The following is a 20,003-nucleotide window of genomic DNA, read 5'->3' on the forward strand; positions in this document are numbered from 1 at the left end:
TCTGGGATCAGTGGGAAGGCACCTCACTCTTTCAGATCTGGCAGGTGGGCAAATCACTGCAAGTGAGTGTCCATCAAACCCCCACTCTATTGGAAAGTCCAGCAAGTGGCCACCAGATGTGGGTAGTGCCTTTCGCCCTGCTTTATCACCCTTTGCCAGGAAATCAGTAACAGGATTTGTTTTTCATGTAGTTCACTTGCAAGTTTCTGGAGGGTTTGTCTGTCTGAACATTCTGGCTCCTAGATATAGTTTAAAGAACAGGAGACTCACCATGGACTAGTTTTGTAAGCGGTCTGTTAAACTCCCCATCTTTAAAGAGGAGTGGAAAATCTCATGGTCAACCAGGACCAGTATATTTGGGTCCACATCTGCTGCTGAGTGTTCTGTTGATTTGTATCCAATATCCAGCATGTGTACAGTGCAACAGCCATGTAAAATTGACCCTTAGCATGTTAGTGATTTCATGAATATGTTCAAAAATCATTTTAAATGAAATGTAACCAGAGTTGAATCCCAAATGGCAGAGGTGGTGAGAAGCTGATATATTTACTGTCTGAGTCTTAGGAAGTATGAGAGACAGATCTTAAAAAGATTTCAATATTTGCCAGTTTGAATTATACATGGATATTCATTCAGACTGTGCCCTCTGAACAATGTTCAAATATTCAAACTCTCTCATGAGACTTCTCAAAAATAAAAGCCAACAGGAATAGCTTCTCATTCCAATGTCTTTTAATTGCCAGGCACACAAGGATTGTATAGTGTGTAATGACACCACAGAGGTTTTATATTGTATGACAAAGCCAGTTTTAGCCGTTACACTGAGCATAAATGTCTATTATGGCTTTCCCTTTTTCTGTGTGTGTAATGCAGCTTTTTTTAATTTCAAAAATATACTTTATTCATAAAATTATTTTGATATCTATACAATTGGTGATGCCGTACATATGTATACATTCCATTTCTTTACATACAGAGATCAGAATTATTCATTCGTATGTACAAGTCTGTACATTGACCATCCAGGTATTTTGCTGAGGCTGCTTGTGTAATGCAGATACTTTTATGTTTTAGGTCGGAATTGTTTTACATTATTCCACCCTATCTACAATCTTCTGGACTTGTGTCACTGCCAGGAATATTTACAAGCAAGTGACCAGAAAAGTCCCTCAGTACCATGACAATGACCAGCCACAACACACTCAGCAACCGATGTTGAGGTAAGTATCAAGAGTATTAAAAACTTTGAAGAAACAACAACATGTCATTTGTATTGATGATGAATATTAGAATGCAAATGAAGTGAATGGTCAACTTGAAGTTGTGAGAAGCATTTACTGAGAAAGATGTTCTATGCGTGTCTGTATGTTCTTACCCCTGCATTTGTTTTACTCCCTTTGTCACATCCATGCAATGCACCAGCCAGAAGGAAAAGCTAATAAAATGTGAAATGGTTGTTACTGGTCTGAATTGGTTTGTCTGCCTTAAAACAGAATTCTATTTCTGGCAATTCCAATCATTTCCATGTGATCCTTTTGATAACACAGTTACAGAAAATACAACGCTATCAAACTGTTTTGACTGCTCATCACTTTTAATATAATGTTGCACAAAGGGATTCAGGACAATGGACTCTATTAATTTCAGCTGGGGTTGTTGGGAAGAGGGTAGGAAAGGAGTCACTATTGACACAAATGGAAGAATAGTTCGAGGATATGGAGAGGGAAGGAGTTTGAAAAAAGAAAACCAATAAATAGGACAAGACTGGGGATGTGGAGGAGAAAGGAGAGCAAGAATATTGAACAAGAACAGGAGAGTGGAAATGAGAGGAATGGTGAAAGTGGACAAGGGTGAATGATGGGCCAGATCAAAGGAAATAAAAATGGGGTTAAGGGGAGATTAAATTTGTGCAAGAAGGGTCTCTGAGGAGAACTGCAATAGTGTCAGTTAGTGGGCTGGGATGAGGGCAAGGGAATTTGGTGCACATGGCACAGAGAATTAACAGTCAAGAGTGTGGTGCTGGAAAAGCACAGTAAGTCAGGCAGCATCTGAGGACCAGGAGGATCAACATTTCAGGCAGAAGCTTTTCATCAGGAATGAAGGGCTAATTGCCCGAAATGTCAATTCTCCTGCTGCTCAGATGCTACCTGACCTGCTGTGCTTTTCCAACACCACACTCTCGACTCTGATCTTCAGCATCTGCAGTCCTCACTTTCTGCACAGAGAATTAACAGCACTCTTTAGTTGGAAGAGAAATTACAGGCAACAGGAAAATGCATATCTATAGGAACTTAATCTGAATGAGTTGAGTACAATATGGGACTTAATGTTCAGAATCGGAGTGATCATTTTTCTCACTCATGAAGGCGGAGAGTGGCTTGTCATTTAATGGAAGATCTGGGAGTAATTGCCTGTGAGATGCAGCTAAAACATAATTGGTTTTGGTTTTCTTGTTTCTTTGCCACTCGTTCTGCTGTCGCACTGCTAGATCAGGAATCTCAGTTCGACATTATTAGAAACGTTTCCTAATCTTTTTATGGTGGGAGAAGGCTGAGAGAAAAAAATGTTATTTTCTGCTCTTTTTCATTCAGTGTCTCAGCCACTATCGGGTTGCAACCTTAATGTTTCTATGTTTTGAAAATCCTTTAGTCTTCACTTTGGGATTTACTGGTGACCGCACTTCACTACTCCACTTGGAATATGCATTTGCTGTACCATTTTGCAATCTTTCCTGTGCCCAGTGAGCTTGATTCTTACTGATTCTTACTGATTAGTTCATTTACATTTTGTTTCAATTTTAAAAGCGTCAATGGATTACAGTCACTAAAGTTGATTTATGGCCTTGCCAGCTTCTGCTGACATTTCCCGCAATATCATGAAAGGTATTCTGTTTGGGGGATACAGATGAGGGTTTGTTCAAGTGACCAGCTGTGCTGTCCCCTAACATTACTTCGAGCTCCACTGGATTCAGTTTGTCACATAACAGCAACACAAATGCTGCAAAATATTTTAACATTAAATTTATTTTGCTAGGATTTAAGGCATTATTATTCCCCTTTTGTCTTATTTGAAGTTTAGTTTCATTCCTTCGTACTTTTTAATTTTCTCGTGTTCAATGTTTCAGGGAAATTTTCAAATCTCTTTTCTTTGGTGTAAAGCAAAACGGATCCCAGTGGAGGATCTCAGGGAGAATATATAGTTGCCCACTAATACTCAGATAATGTTAGAATTTTGCTGGTGCAAAGGTACTAGCTTGATTATCTCTCATTTGCTGAAAGTGCTTTGGGCAAATACAGTGGTTATGGGATAAGAAAATTTATATGAAGTAGCTCACCAAAACCGTTACTAATATTTACAGCAAAGTACAGATTTATGACAACTCACATATAGCACAAGACATGGATATTGTACTTATGAAGTTCTTACTGGAAAATGAGCATTCATATTTATACAGTCTTTATTCTGCTATCAACTTCCTGGGGGTTACCATTGACCATATACTCAACTGGACTCCTTATATAAGACCAGTGGCTACAAGAGTAGGTCAGAGGCTAGGAATGCATCATTGAGTAATGCACCATTTGACTCCCTTAAATATGGCCATGGTCTTCAAGGCACAAGTCAGGAGTGTGGAGGAATACACCCCACGTGCCTGGATGAGTGCAGCTCCATCAACACTCAAAAAGCTGAACATCATCCACTTGATTGGCACCACATCCACATTCAGTGCCTCTACCACTGATGCTGAATAGCAACAGTGTGTACTATCTATGAGATGCACTGCAGGAATTCAACAAGGCCCCTCAGACAGCACCTTCTAACCCATGATAATACTGAAGAGACGGCATGTGAAATGTGTTAGGTGGCCAGCCCACCCTAATCCATCCTAACCCATTCCCCATTACATAGGGGGCATGGAAGACACCATGAGGTTGCCTATCTTTAGACTTATTGAGGCCCTTAGCTGTCCAATCAAGTGACAATTAAGGGTTTCAGTCTATCACCACTGCTTTAAAATGCTGGGCAGCAGAAGGTGGGCTAGAGGCAAAGACTTTTAAAAATGGCTGTTTTGAAAGGGCAGGAAATAAGTGGGGGGAGGGGTGCCATCCAAAACGTTACCCTCGACACTTCGATCCTTACTGAATGAATTGCAAATATCACCTCGTTCAAATCCCTGACCCCTCTCACTATAAAGGGCTGGAGCTGACCTCATTCCAGGTGCCATTAATCTTCTTTATAGCATTGTGTGGGGCAAAATACCACCAAAAGATTCATCGGCTGGCCGAGCTAAAACAACAGCTGTTGTAATTTTTCACATCATCATACTCTATTTAAAAACCCCCTGGCTGTTTAAAGATTCTCCTTTCTTACAGCTTGTGGGCATATTTCCAAAAATTATACAAGGTTCACTGATGTTCCACTTGTTATCCAATCAATTCTTCTCTCACTCACGAAAAGATGTTTCCCTGCCTGAAACCGGGCAGAATAGGTAGGAGTCATGTGAATTCAGGATTACAAGAATCTCAGGAAGAAAATTCTGGAACTCAAATAAACCTTACAAATGATCTCAGATCTCACACAAATTAACCCTGACATTATCCAAAATCTAATCTTGATAGAGGTTGTAGGTTATTTTGGGCCTCTGAGGTTCTATGAGGTAGAATTGCTGTCAGAAAACAACCACATTTATGCATACACAGAATCATTGACCTTCAGAGATGTTCTGTGTTTAACGTTTTGAGGAATACCGTTTGTGAAGGTTGTGATCTTACAGGGGTGACAAAATGAAATGTGTGTCATAATACTGATTATCTGCTTCTGCCATAATATTTTCTTGCCTGGATGCATTAATGCCAGACTGTATTTATTGATATAGATATTCTGATTAGAATACTGGCAGCAATCTGCCTATTTTAAATGGCTATGACATTGTAACTTTATAATCAGAAAATCTAGGCCTGCGCCTGACAAATTTTTTGAAGGAAAAGAATCAACTCATTTCAATGAAATATCAGTGTTAAGGCCAGCTGGGTTGTCTCCAGTAATATTTCAGAAAGAGGTTATGTTAGAGATAGAAGCAGTGGATATTACATTCTTTAGGTGAAACAGAAGCAGTGTAGCCTGAGATCCTGATAGAAACAGACATATCATCTCTCATTCCTGATAGTCTTTGTAATTATGCCTAACTAATTAATGTAACTTGTACCAGCTATTATCATGCAGCAAACTACATCTTGTTGGGTCAGACAAGTGCATCACCTTATTAAGACCTCAATAGTGGTTTATCCTGTACCACCACTAGTTTGACAAGCCCTTAGACTCAGCATGGAAATAGGGATTGAAGACTTATGTAGCGCAGTGATGGTGTTTATACTTGAGACAGGATACCTGTGTTCAAGTTGCACCAAAGGTATGTAATACTGTTTCTGAACAGATTGATTAAAAATATCCACAAAGAAGAATTAGTGGTTGCACCCAGTCTTAAACACAAATCACTAAAGTTCGATACTACATGAGATGATTATTGTGGGTTCATTGCAAAAAAGACTTCAAAGAAACAAGAAGTAAAATAATTCACTTGATCTCGGAGAAAAAACAGTTTTGGAAGAAAAGTGAGCTTACTACTTTAAGAGCATGACGCTTTAAGAATACATGGTGTGTCAGTCAACAACTGAAAGGAGGTAAACAAACAGTCAGCACTGCTTCTGGAAGCAGCAGCAGGGCAAAAGCAGCACTTCAGAAGAAAAACTTCACTTCAGAACATACAATGGACTTAAGAAAAGCAGTGTGGCATAGGAATAAAGTAAAAACCCATCATTGAAGATGTTAAAGAATTTCTGCAGAAGAAGGATTTGTGGAAGAAGTTCAGAGCTCTTCCCATGGGCAAGGGCGGTAAACTTTAAAATAAAAGCACAAAAGACCAGACTGGGAAGAATAGAGGTAGAAAGGAAGACTTGTCCTTCAAAATGAACACCAATGCCATCATGAGGAAGGCTCCATGGGATATGGCCACAGAATGAAGCAAGAGTCAGAACAGTAATTTATACAAAGGAAACAAGTCAAAAAAGTCACCAAGTACATTTAAAGTGATGAAAAGACAATTTAATGATTTTGAAGACACAATCCAACAGATCTGATTGCCTCCTTCAATAGTGTAGGGATTCTATGACTAGTAGAAGAATGTTAAGATTGTGCTAAGACCAGGGCAGACATAATTTAAATATTGATTTTGGCAGGAAGATTTATTAATGCCACAGACATAGAGGTTTATTTCAAAAAATTGTGCAAGGGGACCTGCACAGTTTCGATAATCAAAGCTGAAAAAGCAGAACACTTCAATCTTAGCTGGAGACGTCGGGAACCACCATTTTGATCAGGAACAAAGGTGAGAATGTCCTCAGTACAGAAATACTGTATTGCCATAATTCAGATTTAAAATTGTTGTTACTGAATATAGAATATCATATAGCAGATGCATGGAAACCACCACCACCACGACCTCAAATTCCCCTCCAAGCCACACACCATCCTGACTTGCAACTATATTACCGATCCTTCATTATGGCAGGTCAAATATTGGAATTCTTTGCAAATAGCATTTTGGGTGTTCTTGCACACTTAGGACTGCACCTTCTCCAGGGCAATAAATGTTCACCTAATCAGCAATTTCCAGTTTCATTGAATGAATAACAAAATATAGCATTGTTGTAATAGTGTTCTTGCAAAGAAAGAAAATACTGCAATATTGTTATTTAACAGAGTATAAAAGTTTGAGCAGACTTATTCAAGATAATTTAAATAACATTTATTTAATGCAAGATGACAAGCTTTAAAGCCACCAACTGTTACCTATTGTGGAATTATTACATCTTTCAGAAAAAGAAGAAAAACTGTATTGAGATGCTACAGATTAAAGCAGCTAACAAGAATAAATAATTATGTTAAAAAGAAATGGTGGAAGAGATATTATTGCCATTAAAATTTATTGTCAGACATGGGCCATATAGAACACAGGATTAGACATGGGAGAAGACCATTAAGACATAGAACTGCTTCCAAATTAAATACTTAATCACATGCTGAAAAAAATTAAACACACTAGTATACTCAGTAGGTCCTACAGCTGATGACATTATAAATTGGCAAAATATAAAGGAAGATACTTTTGAAGATGTTTTAGCAATTTTTGATGAATTCTTCAATCTGAGAAATAATAATGTTCTTGGCATTGAATGTCAACTTCAACAACACATTCCACCCCGACCTTCAATTCACCTGGACTATCTCTGGCACCTCTCTCCCCTTCCTGGACATCTCCATCTCCACCAATGGTGACCGACTTAACACTGACATCTTATACAAACCCACCGATTCTCACAGCTACCTGGATTAAACCTCCTCCCACCCTGCCTCCTGCAAAATGCTCTCCCTTATTCCCAATTCCTCCACACCAACTTCATCTGCTCCCAGGAGGACCAGCTCCACCACAGACCACACCAGATGGCTCCATCTTTAAAGACAGCCATAAAAGTCAACAGTCCTCAAGGAAAAAACCTACAGATCTTCCAACTCTACAGACAATGTGTTCTGGAAGAATTGTAAAAAGCTGACAGGCCCCCCCCACTTCTGTAAACAGCTGAGGCCCCAGTAGTGATCCTTGTGGTAATCCACTTGTCACATCTTGCCACCCATTCTTCCAATGATCTACCTACTTTGTATTTCCTGTTGGTTAATCAATCCTCTAACCATCCTGATACAATTTTACGAACGCTATTAAGTTAACAAAGTCCTGACTAAAATCCTAGAATCCCTACAGTGTGGAAACAGGCCATTTGGCCCAACAAATCCATACTCACTGTCTGAAGAGTATCCCACCCAGACCCTATTACTGTACATTTCCCCTGACTAATGCATCTAATCTACACATCTCTGAACACCACGAGCAATTAGCATAGCCAGTTCACCTAACTGGCATTTCTTTGGACTGTGGGAGGAAACCAGAGCACCCAGAGGAAACACACACAGACTCAGGGAGAATGTGCAAACTCCACACGAACAGTCGCCTGAGGCTGGACTCAAATCTGGGTCCCTGGTGCTGTGAGGCAGCAGTGCGAACCACTTAGCCACCATGTCATGGACTTGCAATTTAATCAACAAAAATGTCCAACATTCCTTGAATCATATTAATAGGGAAAACATAAATAAATACCTGAAGGCCTTTACTCAGCATGATTTCAGTATTTGATGCTCATGAGGTCTTGCACAAATTAGCAGTCATGATTGAGACAGGTCAATTTTTAAGAAATGATTCAATATGTTCATGAAGTTATTTTATCATTTTTGTTAATGCATTCATGGATCAGTGCATCATTGAAACAATTAGGACTTATTGTTTATTCCTAATTATTCTTGTGATGGTGAGTTGTCTGCCTTCTGGAACTGCTGTTGTCCACGTGGTGCAGGTACACTGCAAGTACTATAAGGAAGGGAGTTCCAGCATTTTGATACCGAAGGAAGCACTGAAGGTGTGAACTTGTACAGGAGCTTATAGGTGATGTTCATTTGTGTCCTTCAAGGGCTTAGAGAGCAAGGGTTTGCTGATGCTTTCAAAGGAGGTTTGTCCAGTTGCTTGAGGATTGTGGCTGGAAGAGCTGCTCCTTTTTAGGTGTTGGAGGTGATTTCCTTGAATGCCAGGAGCAGCAATTACTGTTTTATATGCTGTTGCATTGTTTTAGAACTTTTGGAGGAAAAAGATGTTAAAACAACGGCACTTTTAAAAGGAAGAAAGGCAGACAAAGAAAGCGAGCTCATGATCGGGAGGGAGAGAGAGAAAGAAACCTACATTGCTAACTGACACAGCAGTGAATCTGCACAGTTACTGCCTTTGCTGTTTGAGTTCATGTATCGCTGGACATCGGAGTGCGTCTGGGAAAATTAACAAACAGCCGACCTTGGAGGAACCTTGTGTGGGAGAGCTCACAGCACAGGAACAGATAAGTGCATGTGTAGTCTTGCTGTAGGTTTGCAGTACTGAATAGAGTGGGCTCCTTCTTGGTTATATGGAGTAAAGATGTCTTTTAGTCAAGTCATATGCTCTTTCTGTTGGATGTGGGAGTTTAGGGAGAGATTCCATATTACTGATGATTATGTCTGCAGGAAGTGTGTTTGGTTGTGAATCCCATCGAATTGCATAGACTGGTTGGAGTGACATTAGAGGCAATGAGGAATTTACAAGAGCTCGGGGTGTGATGAGGGGAGAAAAGTGCAGTTACAGTCAGGTAGATGGGTTAACTCAAGGAAAGGTAAGAGAGGTAGGCAGTTAGTGCAGGAGTCTCCAATGGCTGTCCCCATTTCAAACAAGTATGCTGTTTTGGAAAATGTAGGGGGTGATGGATTCTCAGGGGAATGTAACACAAACGGCCAAGTTTCTGGTATTGAGACAGGCTCTAATATAATGAGGGGTACGTCAGGTTCCCAGCAATCAATTGTGATAGGGGACTCTCTAGTCCGAGACACAGACAGACATTTCTGTGGCCAGCAGTGAGAAATCAGAATGGTGTGTTGCCTTCCTGATGCCAGGATGAAGGATATCTTAGAGAGGGTGCAGAATGTCCTCAAAGAGGAAATAGACCAGCAGGAGATCATTGTACACATTGGAACTAACAACATAGGAAGGGAAATAAATGAGATTTTGAAGGGAGAATATAGAAAATTAGGCAAGAATTTAAAAAGGAGGTCCTTGAGAGGAGTAATATCTGCTGCGAGTTAGTGATGGTTGGAATAGGAGGATAGAGCAGATGAATATATGGCTGAGGAGCTGGTGTAGGGGAGAAGGATTCACATTTTTGGATCATTGGTATCTCTTATGGGGTAGAAGTGACCTGTACAAGAGGATGATTTGCACCTGAATTGGAAGGGGACTAATATAATGTCAGGGAGATTTGCTAGAGCTGCTTGGGAGGATTTAAACTATTAGGGTTGGGGGGGAACCCAGGGTAATAGTGAGGAAAGAGATCAATCTGAGACTGGTACAGTTGGGAAAAGGAATAAGTCAAACAGTCAGGAGCAAAGCAGAGAACAAGGTAGGACTGATTAAATTAAACTGCATTTACTTCAATGCAAAAGGCCTAACAGGGAAGGCAGATGAACTCAGGGCGTGGTTAGGAACATGGGACTGGGATATCATAGCAATTACAGAAATGTGGCTCAGAGATGATCAGGAACATCTAATGTTCCAGGATACAAATGCTACAGGAAGGATAGAAAGTTGGAACAAGAGAGAGGCGAGGAAGTGGTGTTTTTGATAAGGGACAGTATTACTGCTATACTTAGGGAGGATATTCCTGGGAATACATCCAAGGAAGTTATGTAGGTGGAACTGAGAAATAAGAAAGGGATGGTCATCTTAGTGGGATTGTATTATAGACCCCCTAATAGTCACTAGAAAATTGAGGAAGAAATTTGTAAGGAGAACTTAATTATCTGTAAGAATAATAGTTATGGTAGGGGATTTTCACTTTCCAAACATAGACTGGGACTGCCAAAGTGTTAAGTGTTTAAATGGAGAGGAAATTTATTAAACGTGTACAAGAACATTTTCTGATTCAGTATGTGGATATACCTATTAGAGAAGGTGCAAAACCTGGCCTACTCTTGGGAAATAAGGCAGGGCAGGTGACTGAGGTGTCAGTGAGGGAGCACTTTGGGGCCAGCAACCAGAATTCTACTAGTTTTAAAATGGTGGTGGAAAAGGATCAACCGGATCTAAAAGTTGAAATTCTAAATTGGAGGCAGGCCAATTTTGACAGAATTAGGCAAGATCTTTCAAAAACTTATTGGGGGCAGATGTTCGCAGGTAAAGGGATGACTGGAAAATGGGAAGCCTTCAAAAATGAAATAATGAGAGTCCAATGACAGTATATTCCTGTTAGGGTGAAAGGAAAAGCTGGTAGATATAGGGAATGCTGAATGACTAAAGGCTGAGGCTTTGGTTAAGAAAAAGAAGGAAGCATATGTCAGGTATAGACAGGATAGATCGAGTGACTCCTTAGAGTATAAAAGCAGTAGGAGTATACTTAAGAGGGAAATCAGGAAGGCAAAAAGGGAACATGAGATAGCTTCGGCGAATAGGGTTAAGGAGAATGCAAAGAGTTTTTATAAATACATTAAGGACAAAAGGGTAACTAGGGAGAGAATAGAGCACCTCAAAGATTAGCAAGGTAGCAACAGTGTGGAGTTGCAGGAGATGGGGGAGATACTAAAAGGATATTTTGCATCACTGTTCACTATGGAGAAGGACATGGAAGACATAGAATGTGAAGAAATTTTGAAACATGTGACATTTTGAAAATGGTCCATATTACAGAGGAGGACATGCAGGATGTCTTGAAACGCATAAAAGTGGATAAATCCCCAGGACCTGATCAGGTGTACCCTAGAACTCTGTGGGATGATAGAGAAGTGATTGCTGGCCCCCTTGCTGAGATATTTGTATCAGCAATAGTCACAGGTAAGGTGCTAGAAGACTGGAGGTTGGCTAATGTGGTGCCACTATTTAAGAAAGATGGTAAGGAACCATAGACTGGTGAGCCTGACATTGATGGTGAGCAAGTAGTTGGAGGGAATCCTGAGGAATAGGATTTACATGTATTTGGAAAGGCAAGGACTGAATAGGAATAGTCAGCATAGCTTTGTGCGTGGGAAATCATGTCTCACGGACTTGATTGATGTTTTTGAAGTTGCGTTCCTGGCTGCTCCCCTACCTTTGACTCTCAGCCCGTTTTGGCTGCCCCCTCGTTCCTGTTGGGAGCTTGTGCTCGGGGCATCGACTCTCCTGCTCCTTGGGTGCTGCCTGGCTGGCTGTGCTTTTCCAGCACCACACTTCTCAACTCTGATGTCCAGCATCTGCAGTCCTCACTTTCTGCCTGCAGAGGAGATTTACCAGAATGCTGCCTGGACTGGAGGGCAGGTCTTATGAAGAAAGGTTGAGGCAACTAGGGCTTTTCTCATTGGAGCAGAGAAGGATGAGAGATGACTTGATAGACATGTAGAAGATGTTGAGAGGCAAACACCTTTTCCCATGGCAGAAATGTCTATCACAAGGGGCCATCATTTTAAGGTAATTGGAGGAAGGATTAGGGGAGATGTCAGAGGTAGGTTCTTTACACAGAGGGTGGTGGGAACGTGGGATGCACTGCCAGTGGTGGTAGTAGAGTGAGATACATTAGGTACATTTAAGCGACTCTTAGATAAGCACATAGGACATAGTACAATAAATGGTATGAAGGTGAGTCTGATCTTAGAGTAGGATAGAAGGCCAGCACATCATGAGGGCCAAAGGGCCTGTACTGTGCTGTACTGTTCTATGTTCTAAGTAACAAAGAGGACTGATGAAGGCAGAGTGGTAGACATGATCTATATGGACTTCAGTAAGGCATTCAACAAAGTTCCTCATGAGAGGCTGGTTGGCAAGGTTAGATCACATGGAATACAGAGAGAACTAGCCATTTGGAGACAGAACTGGCTCAAAGGTAGAAGACAGAAGGTGGTGGTGGACAGTTGTTTTTCAGACTGGAGGCCTGTGACCAGTGGAGTGCCACAAGGATCAGTGCTGGGTCCACTACTTTTTATCATTTGTATAAACAATTTGGATGTGAATATAGGAGGTACAGTTAGTAAGTTTGCAGATGACACCAAAATTGGAGGTGTAGTGGACAATGAAGAAGGTTACCTGAGATTACAATGGGATCTTGATCGGATGGGCCAATGAGCTGAGAAGAGGCAGATGAAGTTGAATTCAGATAAATGCGAGGTGCTGCATTTTGAGAAAGCAAGTCAGAGGAGGACTTATACACTTAATGGTAACGTCCTAAAGAGTGTTGGTGAACAAAGAGACCTTGGTGTGCAGGTTCATAATTCTTTGAAAGTGGGTAAATAGGATAGTGAAAAAGGCATTTGGTATGCTTTCCTTTATTTGTCAGAGTATTGAGTACAGGAGTTGGGAGGTCATGTTGTGGCTGTACAGGACATTGGTTAGGCCACTTTTGGAATATTGTGTGCAATTCTTATCTCCTTCCTATTGGAAGGATGTTGTGAAATTTGAAAGGGGTCAGAAAAGATTTACAAGGATGTTACCAGAGTTGGAGGTTTTGAGCTACAGGGAGAGGCTAAACAGGCTGGGGCTGTTTTCCCTGGAGTATTGGAGGCTGAGGGATGACTCTATAGAGGTTTATAAAATCATGAGGGGCATGGATAGAATAAATAGACAAGATCTTTTCCTGGGGTGGGGAGTCCAGAACTAGAGGGTTTAGGGTGGGATGGGAAAGATTTAAAAGGGATCCAAGGGGCAACTTCTTCATGCAGAGGGTGGTGCATATATGGAATGAGCTGCGAGAGGAAGTGGTGGAAGCTGTTACATTTGCAACACTTCAAAGGCACCTGGATAGGTATATGAATAGGAAGGGTTTAGAGGGATATGGGCCAGGTGCTGGCAAATGGGACTTGATGAGGTGAGGATATCTGGTCAGCATGGATTAGTTGGATGGAAGGGTCTCTTTCTGTGCTGTACATCTCAGTGCCTCTATTACTCTATAATACATGGAGCTGAGAAGACCTCTCCAGGGGACTGTGGCATATTGATGAATGATTCTTTCAGAAGGAAGTAACTTGTAGATTGACGTGTCTTATAAGATAATTCTCAGGAGCTGTAAGAAACAAACATGAGTGCACACCATTTTAGTAAGTTAATAGCCCTTATTGTAGTTCATTATTTTATATCCAATAATATTAGTGTTTTGATGTTTTGTCATGTAGCTTTATTGATTACAATGAGGTGTTCAGATTGTCTCAAGTTGTTAATAGTACCTAACCAGATTGTATTACAGTAGTATGTTGCAATGGAAATCACATCCATTAGCAACAGACCCCAAATTAATACTACATAGAAAATTAATACTACATGCCTTCTTCACTATCCTATCTACCTGCGACTCCACTTTCAAGGAATTATGAACCTGCACACCAAGGTCTCTTTGTTCACCAACACTCTTTAGGACGTTACCATTAAGTGTATAAGTCCTGCTCTGATTTGCTTTCCCAAAATGCAGCACCTCACATTTATCTGAATTCAACTTCATCTGCCTCTTCTCAGCTCATTGGCCCATCCGATCAAGATCCCATTGTAATCTCAGGTAACCTTCTTCATTGTCCACTACACCTCCAATTTTGGTGTCATCTGCAAACTTACTAACTGTACCTCCTATATTCACATCCAAATAGACAGCAGAGAAAGGCCAGGGAGGAGGAAAGAAGGAAATGAATGGAAGAAGGCAGCAAACATGAATAAAAGAGAAAGTGAAAGAGAACAGAGCAGTGAAGGGGAACGATAAGGCAAGGCTGCAAGCAGTGCTTTAGTGAAGAATAAAAAGAAAAGCTTGGAGAGTTTTAAAATGGAAGAGGAAAAACAGCATTAGCATTAATTGATCGATATTGTGAAAGAATAATGCAAGCACGTAGCCAATGAGCAAAGAAGGAGTGTGAGCTTAACTTCAGGAGCAGGGGAAAAGATCCAAACATAAGATGATGGGTGCAAGAGATCGGAGAAAGCGAGGACTGCAGATGCTGGAGATCAGTGTCGAAAAATGTGGCGCTGGAAAAGCACAAAAGGTCAGGCAGTACCTTAGGAGCAGGAGAATAACTGTTTCAGGCATAAGCCCTTCATCAGGAATCAGGAACATTCCTGATGAAGGGTTTACGCCCGAAACGTCGATTCTCCTGCTCCTTGGATGCTGCCTGACCTGCTGCGCTTTTCCAGCAACACATTTTTCAGCTCTGATCCCCAGCATCTGCAGTCCTCGCTTTCTCCTAGTTGACTAAGTGAGGAGACTCAGCACATCACTGCTGTGAAGATCTCTGTCACGTGGGTGATAAAAAGTCAAGGACACAGGAGGGTCTTTCTTTTCCTCATTTCAGTTTCTGCTGAAAGAAAGTAATGATCATTTGTAAACCTTTAATTTCTGCAGAAAGAAACAAATTATGATGAAAACCATAACTCTTAGTTTCCATCTCCGTAAAACAAAGTTAAGTTGCTGCCTAAGTCACAGTAACACACTGCTAACTAAAAGATATGCAAATTGCTGCAGTATTAAAAGCTGTGGAGGGGTGAGAATTGTAATATGGGGGAGCAGATGGAATTGTGTACAGGTTAAGTGATTGAACTGACAATAAATAGTCGAGCTTGAGGCAGGTGCACTTGTGGTACAGTGGTAGTGATTCTATCTCTGAGTCTAGAGACCTGGGTTCAAGACCCACCTGCTCCAGAGGTGTATTGTGACATCTCTCAATGGGTTGCTTATAAGATAACTAAATGGGATAAGAAAGCTGTTCTTGATAAAAGATAGCAATCCACTCCTCTCAGAAGTTGTGACTGTAGAGTAATAATTTCTGTTCAGCTGAAAATTGTCAACTTTTCGACAATAGGTGCAGGAAGAGGCCATTCTGCCCTTCGAGCCTGCACCACCATTCAATATGATCATGGCTGATCATCCTTAATCAGTATCCTGTTCCTGCCTTACCTCCATAACCCTTGATTCCGCTATCCTTGAGAGCTCTATCCAACTCTTTCTTAAATGAATCCAGAGACTGGGCCTCCACTGCCGTCTGGGGCAGAGCATTCCACACAGCCACCACTCTCTGGGTGAAGAAGTTTCTCCTCATCTCTGTCCTAAACGGTCTACCCCTTATTTTTAAGCTGTGTCCTCTGGTTCGGCACTCACCCATCAGCGGAAACATGTTTCCTGCCTCCAGACTGTCCAATCCTTTGATAATCTTATATGTCTCAATCAGATCCCCTCTCAGTCTTCTAAACTCAAGGGTATACAAGCCCAGTCGCTCCAGTCTTTCAGTGCAAGGTAATCCCGCCATTCCAGGAATTGACCTCGTGAACCTCCGCTGCACTCCCTCAATAGCCAGAATGTCTTTCCTCAAATTTGGAGACCAGAACTGCACACAATACACCAGGTGTGGTCTCACCAGGGCCCTGTACAGCTGCAGAAGAACCTCTTTGCTTCTATACTCAATCCCTCTTGTTATGAAGGCCAGCATGCTATTAGCCTTCTTCACTACCTGCTGTACCTGCATGCTTATCTTCACTGACTGGTGTACAAGAATACCTAGATCTCTCTGTACTGCCCCTTTACCGAAATTGATTCCATTTAGGTAGTAATCTGCCTTCCTGTTCTTGCCACCAAAGTAGATAACCATACATTTATCCACATTAAACTGCATCTGCCATGCATCTGACCACTCACCTAACCTGTCGAGGTCACCCTGTAATCTCCTAACATCCTCATCACATTTCACCCTTCCACCCAGCTTAGTATCATCAGCAAATTTGCTAGTGTTATTACTAATACCATCTTCTATATATTATAAAAAGCTGTGGTCCCAGTACTGATCCCTGCGGTACCCCACTGGTCACTGCCTGCCATTCCGAAAAGGAGCCGTTTATCACTACTCTTTGCTTCCTATCAGCCAACCAACTTTCAATACAGGTTAATACTTTGCCCCCAATACCATGCGCCCTAATTTTGCTCACTAACCTCCTATGTGGGACTTTATCAAAAGCTTTCTGAAAGTCCAGGTACACTACGTCTACTGGATCTCCCTTGTCCATCTTCAGAGTTACATCCTCAAAAAATTCCAGAAGATTAGTCAAGCATGATTTCCCCTTCATAAATCCATGCTGACTCTGACCTATCCTATTACTACTATCCAGATGTGTCATAATTTCATCCTTTATAATAGACTCCAGCATCTTTCCCACCACTGAGGTCAGACTAACTGGTCTATAATTTCCTGCTTTCTCTCTCCCACCTTTCTTAAAAAGTGGTATAACATTAGCTACCCTCCAATCCGCAGGAACTGATCCCGAATCTATTGAACTCTGGAAAATAATCACCAACACATCCACAATTTCTCGAGCCACCTCCTTCAGTACCCTGGGATGTAGACCATCAGACCCCGGGGACTTATCAACTTTCAGGTCTAATAGTCTCTCCAACACCAATTCCTGGCAAATATAAATTCCCTTCAGTTCAGGTCCTTCAGCCACTATTACCTCAGGGAGATTGCTTGTGTCTTCCCCAGTGAACACAGATCTGAAGTACCAATTCAATTCTTCTGCCATTTCTTTGTTCCCCGTAATATATTCCCCTGTTTTTGTCTTCAAGGGCCCAATTTTAGTCTAAACCATTTTTTTGCCTTTCACATACCTAAAAAAACTTTTACTATCCTCTTTTATATTATTGGCCAGTTTACCTTCGTACCTCATTTTTCTCTGCGTTTTCCTTCTTAGTAATCCTCTGTTGTTCTTTAAAAGCTTCCCAGTCCTCCGTTTTCCCACTTATCTTTGCTATGTTATACTTTTTCTCTTTTAACTTTATATGTTTCTTAACTTCCCTCATCAGCCACGGCCACCCATGCCTCCTCCTAGGATCTTTCTTCCTTTTTGGAATGAACTGATCCTGCAACTTCTGCATTATACACAGAAATATCCACCATTGTTCCTCCACTGTCATCCCTGCTAAGGTATTGCACCATTGAACTTTGGCCAGCTCCTCCCTCATAGCTCCATAGTTCCCTTTATTCAACAGAAATATTGTCACTTCAGATTGTACCCTCTCCCTCTCAAATTGCAGATTGAAGCTTATTGTATTATCGTCACTACTTCCCAATGGATCCTTCACTTCGAGGTCCCTGATCAATTCTGGTTCGTTGCGCAATACCAGATCCAGAATTGCCTTCTCCCTGGCTGGCTCCAGCACCAGCTGTTCTAAGAATCCATCTCCGAGGCACTCAACAAAGTCTCTTTCTTGAGGTCCAATACCATCTGATTCTCCCAGTCCATCTGCATGTTTTAAATCCAGCTGGATATTAAATTTAATCTGCTTGAAATTAGGTGGCTCTTAGGAGTACTAATAATTTGTGATTATTAACTGAAAATTTCAGTGTAGATATCACTAAATGTTGTACCTGTACTGAGTTACCAATTCGTCAGTACATTATTATTCAATTCAGTGGATTTTGGTAAAATCTGACTAAATAACAGTAAAATCTCCACGTGGCTGTTAATTTCTGTCTAAAAGCTGAAAGAACTGCAGATGCTGTAAATCAGAAACAAAACCAGATGTCGCTAGAAAAGCTGAGAAGGTCTGGGCAGTATCTGTGAAGAGAAATCAAAGTTAATGTTTTGGATCCAGTGGCCATTCCTCAAAAGTGATGGTAGCGAGGAAAATGTCAGTTTATGTACAAAAACGGGGTGGGGGGGGAAGGGGGTAAGGAGCAAATGATAGGTAGGGGTGGAGCCCAAAGAGAGAGAAGAACAGTTGGACAGGCAAATGAGTCGATAATGATCTGGCCTGGGAGGGTGAATAACTGTAAATGGACATTGCTAGTGGCTAACAATGGATAGTGTAATGGCAGACTATGTGATAACAAGGCAAAAGTGAGGACTGCAGATGCTGGAGTATCAGAGTCGAGAGTGTGGTGCTGGAAAAGCACAGCAAGTCAGGCAGCATCCAAGGAGGAGAAAAATTGATGTTTCGGGCAAAAGCCCTTCATCAGGAATCTGGGCCTGGTGTATGTGGTAGGAGGCTAGGACATGGGGCCCCTAAAATTATTGAACTTGATGTTGAGTTATCGAGGAACAGAGTAATAGAATTGTATAGCATGGAAACAGATCCTTCGGTCCAACTCATCCATGCTGACCAGTTATCCTAAATTAATCTAGTCCCATTTGCCAGCATTTGGCTCTAAACACCACTCTAAACCGTGTTTCCTGATGAAGGGCTTATGCCCGAAACGTCAATTCTCGTGCTCCTGATGCTTCCTGACTTGTTGTACTTTTCCAGTACCACACTCTAAACCCTCCCTATTCATATACCCATCCAGGTGCCTTTTAAATATTGTAATTGTACCAGTCTCCACCACTTCCCCAGGCAGTTCATTCCATACACGCACCACCCTCTGCATGAAAAAGTTGCCCTTTGGTCCCTTTTAAATCTTTCCCCTCACACCTTATAACCCTCTAGACTCCCCAACCCAGTGAAAAGATCTTGCCTATTTAACCTGTCCATGTCCCTCATGATTTTATAAACCTCTGTAAGACCACCCCTCAGCCTCCAATGCTCCAGGGAAAACAGCCCCAGTCTATTCAACTTCTTCCTATAGCTCAAATCCTCCAACCCTGGCAACATCCTTGTAAATCTTTTCTCAACCCTTTCAAGTTTCACAGCATCCATCCTATAGGAGGGAGACCAAAATTGCACAGAATATTCCAAAAGTGGTCGAACCAATGCACTGTACAGCCGCAACATGACCTCCCAACTCCAAGAATCAGTGGATTAGTGGTGCTGGAAGAGCACAGCAGTTCAGGCAGCATCCAACGGCCTCCAAGAATCAGTGCTCTGACCAATAAAGGAAAGCCTACTAAATGCCTTCTTCACTATCCTATCTACCTGTGCTCCACTTTCAAGGAACTATGAACTGCAGTTCAAGGTTTCCTTGTTCAGCATCATTCCCCAGGACCTTACCATTAAATGTATATGTCCTGCCTAATTTGTCTTTCCAAAATGCAGCACCTCATATTTATCTAAATTAAACTCCATCTGCCATTGCTCAGCCTATTGGCGCATCTGATCAAGATCCTATTGTACCCTGAGGTAATTTTCTTTGCTGTCCACTATACCTCCAATTTTGGTGTCATCTTACTAACTATACCTCAGATGTTCACATCCAAATCATTTAAATGAATGACAAAAAATAGTGGACCCAGCCCCGATCCTTGTGGCACTCCACTGGTCATAGGCCTCCAGTCTGAAAAGTAACCCTCACCACCACCCTCTGTCTACTACCTTTGAGCCAGTTCAGTATCCAAATGGCTAGTTCTCCCTGTATTCCATGAGATCTAACCTTGCTAACCAGTCCACCATGAGGAACCTTGTTGA

At 41.5% G+C, this 20,003-nt stretch overlaps 1 protein-coding gene across 1 annotated transcript in view; it reads left to right on the plus strand.

Annotated features, from left to right (window-relative positions):
• adgra1b (adhesion G protein-coupled receptor A1b) overlaps positions 1 to 20,003 on the plus strand; it is a 530,861-nt gene that overhangs the window by 500,383 nt on the left and 10,475 nt on the right. The window contains exon 17 of the mRNA XM_072557678.1: positions 1,075 to 1,220. Coding sequence (XP_072413779.1) covers positions 1,075 to 1,220 — 146 coding nt within the window. The remainder of the gene's footprint in view (positions 1 to 1,074; positions 1,221 to 20,003) is intronic.

The sequence above is a fragment of the Chiloscyllium punctatum genome, chromosome 38, assembly GCF_047496795.1.
Source record: "Chiloscyllium punctatum isolate Juve2018m chromosome 38, sChiPun1.3, whole genome shotgun sequence".
Lineage (NCBI taxonomy): Eukaryota > Metazoa > Chordata > Chondrichthyes > Orectolobiformes > Hemiscylliidae > Chiloscyllium > Chiloscyllium punctatum.